The 9,640-nt window shown below is 46.1% G+C and overlaps 1 protein-coding gene across 1 annotated transcript; it reads left to right on the forward strand.

Moving 5' to 3' along the window:
• Nucleotides 1-5,836: 5,836 nt before the first annotated feature.
• On the forward strand, nucleotides 5,837-7,939 carry LOC141094508 (uncharacterized). The gene is made up of 2 exons (XM_073580358.1): nucleotides 5,837-6,016; nucleotides 6,127-7,939. Exon 2 carries the CDS (start codon nucleotides 6,362-6,364, stop codon nucleotides 7,580-7,582), a length of 1,221 nt encoding a protein of 406 aa, XP_073436459.1. The 5' UTR covers nucleotides 5,837-6,016; nucleotides 6,127-6,361; the 3' UTR covers nucleotides 7,583-7,939.
• Nucleotides 7,940-9,640: the final 1,701 nt, after the last annotated feature.

Here is a 9,640-nt window from a genome sequence, read left to right on the forward strand (position 1 = left end):
CCCCTACATCCTTCCCAGCCATCTCACCTCTATGTCACAACTGTTCCTCCACATACAATCCTTTTTCTCCAGACCCACACGGCCACATCATATTCTATCCTGCTCCCACCTTCTAATGCTCTGTCTACTACTCCTTATTGCTGGCGATGTATCCCCAAATCCTGGCACTCCTCAACACCTCCCTACACTCACTTCTACCACCCTGCCACGATCCTCTACACGTCTTCGCAACGATGATAACCTCATACCCATTCATCCAGCCCCCACTCCCTCAACCCCCTTACCTGGAGCCCTATGGCACACACGCTCTGTCTGCAATAAGCTATCATTTATCCATGACCTCACCAACAAACTCTCCTTCCTCGCCATCACTGAAACCTGGCTCACTCCCTCTGACACAGCCTCTCCAGCTACTCTTTCCTATAGCGGATTCCATCTCTCTCCCACCCCTCGCCCCAGCAACAAACGTGGTGGAAGAGTTTGCTTGCTCCTGTCTGATACCTGCTCCTTTACCCCAATTCCTTTGCCATCCTCCGCTGCTCTTCCTTCATTCAAGGTGCACTCCGTCCGCATCTATTCCCCCTCCAACCTCCAACTGGCTGTCATCTACCACCCCCCAGAACTAGCTATCTCCACCTTTCTCGACCACTTCACCACCTGGCTACTCCATTTCCTTTCTGCTGACATCCCCACCATCATCATATGCGACTTCAACATCCCCATTGACACTTCCACCCTGGCTGCCTCTAAACTTCTTTCACTCACGGCTTCCCTCGGCCTCACTCAATGGTCCTCTGCGGCCACTCACAAAGATGGTCACACGCTGGACCTTATCTTCACCCGACTCTGTTCCCTCACTAATCTCAATAACTTACCCCTCCCCCTGTCTGACCACAACCTACTGACATTCTCCTCCCTCTCCTCTCCTACTGCGCAACCCCCCCCATAAACTCACTCACCCTCGCAGGAATCTCAAACACCTCAATTTACAATCACTCTCTAAATCCCTTCTCCCTCTTACAGACATAGCTTCCCTTCATGACACAGATGCTGCTGCCACCTTTTATAACACCGCAATAACAGCAACGATTGATTCGGCTGCCCCCCTCATACAGAGCAAAACTCGAACAATCAACAGGCAGCCCTGGATCACCAGCCTGACCAAAGAACTGAGACGGGTTTCCAGGGCCGCTGAGCGGAGATGGAAGAGAACCCATTCTACTGAGCACTTCAACGCATACAAGCGTCCCTTGCCAGCTTTAAGTCCACGCTCTCTGCCGCAAAACAAACTTACTTCGCATCTCCTATATCCTCCCTGTCTCACAACCCTAAACAGCTCTTCAACACTTTCAATTCTCTACTCCGTCCCACAGCACCTCCTCCCCCTGCTCTCATTTCTGCTGAAGACTTTGCCTGCTTCTTTAAGCAGAAGATCGACACGATCAGACAAAACTTTGGCCCGCAGCCCTCTATGCCCCTCTTAGCCGCTCAGCCCTGTTCTGAAAAAGCCAGCTTCTCTACCATGACAGAAGATCAGCTCTCCACCCTTCTGTAAAGAGCACACCTCACCACTTGTGCCCTCGACCCACTCGAGTCTCACCTCATCCCTAACTTGGCCACAGTCCTCATCCCATCTCTAACACACCTTTTCAACCTTTCACTTACAAATGGTGTCTTTCCCTCATCCTTCAAACATGCCTCAATCACACCCATCCTCAAAAAGCCCTCCCTTGACCAATCCTCTGTGTCTAACTTTCGCCCAATATCTCTTCTCCCTTATGCCTCAAAACTACTAAAACAGCATGTATATCTTGAACTGTCCTCCCACCTCTCCTCCTGTTCCCTCTTTGACGGGTTACAATCTGGCTTCCGACCGCAACACTCAACAGAAACTGCCCTAACTAAAGTCACTAACGACTTACTAACCACCAAGAGCAAGTGACACTACTCTGTCCTCCTTCTCCTGGACCTGTCCTCTGCCTTTGACACCGTAGACCATTCCCTCCTGCTACAGACTCTCTCATCTCTTGGCATCACAGACCTGGCCCTATCCTGGATCTCATCATACCTAACAGACCGAACATTTAGTGTCTCCCTCTCACACACCACCTCCTCACCTCGCCCCCTGTCTGTTGGGGTTTCCCAAGGCTCTGTCCTAGGACCCCTACTATTCTCCATCTATACCTTCGGCTTGGGACAGCTCATAGAATCCCGCGGTTTGCAGTATAACCTCTATGCCAATGACACGCAGATCTACCTATCTGGACCCGACCTCGCCTCCTTACTGACTGAAATCCCACAATGTCTGTCTGCTATCTCAGCCTTCTTCTCTGCTCGCTTTCTCAAACTGAACATGGACAAAACAGAATTCATCATCTTTCCCCCCATCTCACTCTACCCCTCCACCAGACCTATCCATCAATGTCAACGGCTGCTCTCTTTCCCCAGTCCCGTACGCTTGGTGCCTTGGGGTGATCCTCGACTCTGCGCTCTCTTTCAAACCACATATCCAAGCCCTCGCCTCCTCCTGCCACCTCAAACTCAAAAATATTTTCCAGATCTGCTCATTCCTCAACCATGAAACCACAAAAACACTAGTGCATGCTCTTATCATCTCCCGCCTCGACTACTGCAACCTCCTACTCTCTGGCCTCCCCTCTAGCACTCTGGCTCCACTCCAGTCCATCCTACACTCTGCTGCCTGACTAATCCACCTGTCTCCCCGCTATTCCCCAGCCTCCCCCCTATGCCAGGCCCTTCACTGGCTTCCTATCGTCCAGAGGCTCCAATTCAAAACCCTAACCATGACATACAAAGTCATCCACAACCTGTCTCCTCCGTACATCTGTGGCATGGTCTCTAGGTACCTACCCACACGCAACCTTCGATCATCTCAAGATCTCCTTCTCTACTCCCCCCTTATCTCTTCTTCCCACAACCGCATACAAGACTTCTCCCGTGCTTCCCCCATACTCTGGAACTCCCTGCCGCAACACATCAGACTCTCACCATCAACGGAAACCTTCATGAAGAACCTGAAGACCGACCTGTTCCTACAGCCTGCAATGATCCTCAGTCTACTGAACCACAGCATTACCTGCTCTACCCTCTCCTACTGTATCCTCACCCATCCCTGTAGACTGTGAGGCCTCGCGGGCAGGGTCCCCTCTCCTTATGTACTTGTGTTTCCCTTGTCTTACACATGTTTACTATACTTGTCTATATTTCCCTTTTCACATGTAAAGCGCCATGGAATAAATGGCGCTATATAAATGCATAATAATAATAATAATAATAATACAGTCCACATAGGAATGTTTCTAATCCTATCTCATGATAACCTGCGTATGTAATCCTACAAATGTGTGATGCAGTAATAGAAACAAACCACTATGTATGGACCATCAAAGATAGAAAAACAATGGGACTGAAATATATATTAAAACAAAATATTTTTATTCTTTAATTAATTCAATACAGGCAATCATAGATAGTGTAAAAGCAAGTGCCGAGGGCAAACCTAAAAAAATATATATAATTACTCTATACAAATGTATGATCATTCATACGGACTGTCTGATAAAAGGTATCATAACATGATATAGTATATCTCCATACCACACAAAGATGTCAATAAAGAATTTAATATATATAAAATATAAACAATATATAAACTAAAGAATATATCAAATTACCACATACCACAGCAGAATAATTCTGTCCACAGTATATAAATCCATTTTAATCATATGTCATAGTAGTGAATAGACCTATAACACAGTGTGTGACCATGGAATGATGCTCACACTATGTGAGCCAATATACATGTAAGGCTGGTTTCACATTTGCGTTTTTTAGCGCTGGAAAAAAACGCATACGTGCGCATGCGATTTTTCCCCTATATTTAACATGGGTGCGCATACCTGCGCACTTGTAAGCGCATGTATGCGATTTTCATGCGCTGCGTTTTTTTGGGGTGTGCGATGGTATTTTCCAGACGCTGCATGTTGCATTTTTTGGCCCTTGAAAAAATCGCATGCGCACGTATGCGCACGTTTTGCGCTAAAAATGGCCATTATAGCCTATGGATGCGCATACGTGCGCACTGGCATGCGCAGGTATGCGCTTTTTTAGCGCAGCGTTTTTTGGGTGGTGTCCACTTTTTATCCTAGTTAGAATCTTCTAAAGTCCAAAAAAAAAAGGCTATATAAAGGAGGTGCCTGCCAAAACTCTGCCACTACTACACTAGACAGATTGAAGAGCAGACATTCAACCAAGAACACATTATATCAGCGAAGAATGTGAGTATATTACATTATATGCCTGTCCTTTTAAATTATGTATGTACTAATGATTTTTATTATTTTTACATGCAGTATGTCTTCAGAATCGGAGTATTCCCCATCGCGGCAGGAATTGGCGCAAGCAGACCGTGAGGTGATTATTTTCGTGCATCTGGTAAGTATATCTGCTGCTTCTCCAAATCTCTTACGTTTTTTTCAACTTTCAGACATCGTCATCATCATCTGCGGACGGGAATAGTGAGGGCGAACAGCAGGAGCAGCGAAGCCAAGTCCCGGTGGTGATACGTAATGTAAGTATCAAATGATTTGTAATGTTTTTTTTTTTTTTTTATCTTCTATTTTTACTCTTTTTTTTTTTTCTTTTTTTGTAACTTTTTAGTCAATTTAAATTTGATTATTCTAATGAATGTGTTTTGTCTAGGTTCCACAACGGGATGAAGACGTCTACCTGGATAATGAGCAGCTCATCAGCCTGGTCCAGGAGCGTTCGCCGTTGTGGGACAGCCGTGACCGGCTGTACAAGGACAATGTGGTGACACGGCGGCTATGGAATGAGGTGGCCGCAGCGTTGATGGATGGCTGGGACAGCGCCACAGCATCCGCCAAAAAGGCGTTTAGTGAGTATTTCCCTGCTCTGTATTGTGCCGCAGTGACTGTTGTCCTTGACGGCACTGTTGGGTTTCGTGCTAGGCGTATTCTAGCAGGAAACCCAACAGTGTCATCGTGGTCTACAGTGACTGCTTTGAGTATTGTATTGCTACATTGTGCCGCAGTGACTGTTGTCCTTGACGGCACTGTTGGGTTTCGTGCTAGGCGTATTCTAGTAGGAAACCCAACAGTGTCATCGTGGTCTACAGTGACTGCTTTGAGTATTGTATTGCTACATTGTGCCGCAGTGACTGTTGTCCTTGACGGCACTGTTGGGTTTCGTGCTAGGCGTATTCTAGCAGGAAACCCAACAGTGTCATCGTGGTCTACAGTGACTGCTTTGAGTATTGTATTGCTACATTGTGCCGCAGTGACTGTTGTCCTTGACGGCACTGTTGGGTTTCGTGCTAGGCGTATTCTAGCAGGAAACCCAACAGTGTCATCGTGGTCTACAGTGACTGCTTTGAGTATTGTATTGCTACATTGTGCCGCAGTGACTGTTGTCCTTGACGGCACTGTTGGGTTTCGTGCTAGGCGTATTCTAGCAGGAAACCCAACAGTGTCATCGGGGTCTACAGTGACTGCTTTGAGTATTGTATTGCTACATTGTGCCGCAGTGACTGTTGTCCTTGACGGCACTGTTGGGTTTCGTGCTAGGCGTATTCTAGCAGGAAACCCAACAGTGTCATCGTGGTCTACAGTGACTGCTTTGAGTATTGTATTGCTACATTGTGCCGCAGTGACTGTTGTCCTTGACGGCACTGTTGGGTTTCGTGCTAGGTGTATTCTAGCAGGAAACCCAACAGTGTCATCGGGGTGTACAGTGACTGCTTTGAGTATTGTATTGCTAAATTGTGAAGCAGTGACTGTTGTACTTGACGGCACTGTTTTTTTTTATCAACAGTGGACAAAGTCCGAACACGTTGGCGTTCGATCAAGGACCGCTTCAACAGTGATGTTCGTGCTGAGGGCCAGGTTCGCAGTGGATCTGCGTCAAGGACCAGAACTAGATACCGTCACTATCACGCGTTGCAGTTCCTAAGACCGGTCCTTGCCACAAGATCGTAAGTATTATACATTTTGGGTTTTTATTTTTATTAATCTGTGTTTTTCTAATCCACAGCTGATGCTTCTTGTAAAGGCATGGTAGTAATGATTTTCCTTTCTTCCACAGCACCTGGAGCAGCACCCTGCAACCTGGCCCTGGAGCGGTCCTTCGTCGGACGTCCTCTGACCCGTCCCAGCCATCCGACAGCCAGGAAGCACCTTGCAGGTCCCACACACACACAGCTGGTGACCAGGAAGCTGGGCCATCAGGTGTTCCCCTGTCCCAGGTCTCTGCCACTGGTTATGCGGGCACTACCCGCCAGCGGCAGAGGGCCTTGGACAGGAATGTCTTGCCCGAGTTTATGCATTTGAGCGAGACATTTAATTCCAGCCTCAAGTCACTGTCCGACAGAGTTGAAAGCGGTTTTGCACTGATGGAACGTGGTTTTAACCACTTTGAACACCGCTTCAATTCTGTAGAACAGCGCCTTGACCGTCTGGAGGCCGACCTCAACAGACCAGCACACCATTTTTTTAGTAAGATTGAAAAGGGCATGGCGGAACACCTTAGTCCTGATCAACAGCTGAATGTGCTGCAGGCCTGCAACAATGCTTTCTTGCAGGCTATGCAGCATAATCGGTACGGTCAGCAGGCAGTGGTGTCCTTTCCACCTGTGCCACCATTGACTCGCTTCACCTCACTACCGACTTGTGCTGCATACCACTGCACGGACACCTCTCTTCAAAGGCTGGACACCCACCGTTACACCACCACAAGTCTGAGTGCAGCTGGTCACTTCACCGACACCACCATGGCAAGCGCTGCTCCTGTCTGGAGCACCACCGCCAATCCCATGCATGCGTGGAGCTCAGCCACCACTAGGCAAACATGGAACAGCCCTGCCGCTACAACAACATGTAGTAGCCCTGCCACCACCACTCTGCAAACCTGGGCCATCACTGCCGCCACCAGTCCTCCTGCAAGGACGAGCACTGAACAAGAAGAGCAGCATCAGCCACCTCAGCAGCAGCAGCCAACTCAGCAGACGCCACCTCAGCAGCAGCAGCCACCTCAGCAGCAGCCGCCACCTCAGCAGCAGCAGCAACCACCTCAGCAGCAGCCGCCACCTCAGCAGCAGCAGCAACCACCTCAGCAGCAGCAACCACCTCAGCAGCAGCTGCCACCTCAGCAGCAGCCGCCACCTCAGCAGCAGCCGCCACCTCAGCAGCAGCCGCAACCTCTGCAGCAGCAGCCGCCACCTCAGCAGCAGCAGCCATACCAGCAGACGGGGGACCTACATTCCATATTTGCCCCTACTTCAAGGCGAAATCAATCAAGGCGGGCATTGGGCCAAAGTCGGTCCAGGCACACAAGCCTACGGCGACATGCCATTACAACTAATGTAACTGAACAGATTTCCTCTCCTACAAGTGTTCCAAGTTTAATTCCCTTAACTGGACTACCTTCCCCCACAAGTTTTGTTGCCCCTTCCCCTCAAACACCGTCTTCAACTGCAAGTGTTGCATATTCCCTGCACACCCCCAAATTGAAACCATCTGCCCCCAAACGCCGTAAAAAATAATTTTTAAATTTTTTTTTTGTGATAAAAAATAAATTTACATTTGTGGTTCACCATTAATAAGTTTCATTAATGTTGTTTGCGCCACTCACAAACACTGATGGGTAAATACATGTTAAAAACCAACCCAAGGGCTAGTATAGTCATATGTGAAATAACATGGACTAGTATAGTCATTCAAAGGCCTAGTGTAATAACTCTAGTTTTACAAAATAGAATCTGGTTTCATGAAAAACAAACTGTTGAAACTTGTCTAAAAAATAAGTTTCTTTCTAGTTTCACCAGTTTGTTTTTGGTGAAACAAGATGCTAGTTGTTAAAAATCGAGTTATTACAGTAGGCCTTGGTATGACTATACTAGGCCGTGGTATTTCACATATACTACTAGCCCCAAGGCCTAGTATACTCATATTTGAAATACCACGGCCTAGTATAGTCATTCCAAGGCCTAGTGTAATAACTCTAGTTTTACAAAATAGAATCTGGTTTCATGAAAAACAAACTGTTGAAACTTGTCTAAAAAATAAGTTTCTTTCTAGTTTCACCAGTTTGTTTTTGGTGAAACAAGATGCTAGTTGTTAAAAATCGAGTTATTACAGTAGGCCTTGGTATGACTATACTAGGCCGTGGTATTTCACATATACTACTAGCCCCAAGGCCTAGTATACTCATATTTGAAATACCACGGCCTAGTATAGTCATTCCAAGGCCTAGTGTAATAACTCTAGTTTTACCAAATAGAATCTGGTTTCATGAAAAACAAACTGTTGAAACTTGTCTAAAAAATAAGTTTCTTTCTAGTTTCACCAGTTTGTTTTTGTTGAAACAAGATGCTAGTTGTTAAAAATCGAGTTATTACAGTAGGCCTTGGTATGACTATACTAGGCCGTGGTATTTCACATATACTACTAGCCCCAAGGCCTAGTATACTCATATTTGAAATACCACGGCCTAGTATAGTCATTCCAAGGCCTAGTGTAATAACTCTAGTTTTACCAAATAGAATCTGGTTTCATGAAAAACAAACTGTTGAAACTTGTCTAAAAAATAAGTTTCTTTCTAGTTTCACCAGTTTGTTTTTGTTGAAACAAGATGCTAGTTGTTAAAAATCGAGTTATAACAGTAGGCCTTGGTATGACTATACTAGGCCGTGGTATTTCACATATTACTATACTACTAGCCCCAAGGCCTAGTATACTCATATTTGAAATACCACGGCCTAGTATAGTCAATTCAAAGGCCTAGTGTAATAACTTTTAATGGAGCAGATTACATTCATCCACTCAATGCTGACTTGTATTCCCCATGGACTTTCATTGGGGTTGGGTTTTGAGTGTTGTGTTTTGAGAAAATCACATACTTTGTTTTAAACTATTTGCACAATTTTATCTTGAAAAAAAATGGTTTCCTGATTCATGGCCTGCAGCTTTGCTCATTCCAATATATTTCACGCAGACTAGCAATGCTGCATTTTAACTCGTATGTGTATTTACCTGCCCAGGTGTGTGAACATAACAAAATTCAGTTATACATGGGAAGTTTTTTAATTAATCGGAGTTTAAAAAATATAGTGCACTCAGTAATGGTATCAAATAAGGATTTTTATTACCATAAACAACAACATTACACCATTTCATCTTGCCAGTGCACCCGTCCTACATCAGAAATAAAGTAGGCCGCAAATTTGTCCCTCATTTGGCCAACTTCAACGGATGACCTGAGAGTGTGCTGAGTGAATTCAGGCAATGGGTTAGGAGCATCATCGTCCAGTTCAAAGGTCGGGTGCTCTTTAGCCATCACAAAGTTATGTAGAACCACACAGGCCTTCACCACCTCATCGACTGTTTCAAGTTTAAGATTAATGGCCGTGCCCAGAATTCGCCATCTGGAAACAAGAATCCCAAAAGCACACTCGACAGTTCTTCTGGCCCTGGTCAGCCTGTAATTAAAAATTTTTTTGGTGTGGTCCAAGTCTCGGCTGGAGTAGGGTTTCAGTAAGTTTCCGCACATTTGAAAAGCCTCATCGCCAACCATTACAAAGGGCAGTGGCGGAGCTTCGGTG

This window comes from Dendrobates tinctorius, unplaced genomic scaffold, assembly GCF_039654945.1.
Source record: "Dendrobates tinctorius isolate UK_male_01 unplaced genomic scaffold, ASM3965494v1 ptg000064l, whole genome shotgun sequence".
NCBI lineage: Eukaryota > Metazoa > Chordata > Amphibia > Anura > Dendrobatidae > Dendrobates > Dendrobates tinctorius.

What these genes read in the sequence shown, in the direction of transcription:
- LOC141094508 (XM_073580358.1), top strand. Translation starts at nt 6,362, where the DNA reads ATGCATTTGAGCGAGACATTTAATTCCAGCCTCAAGTCACTGTCCGAC.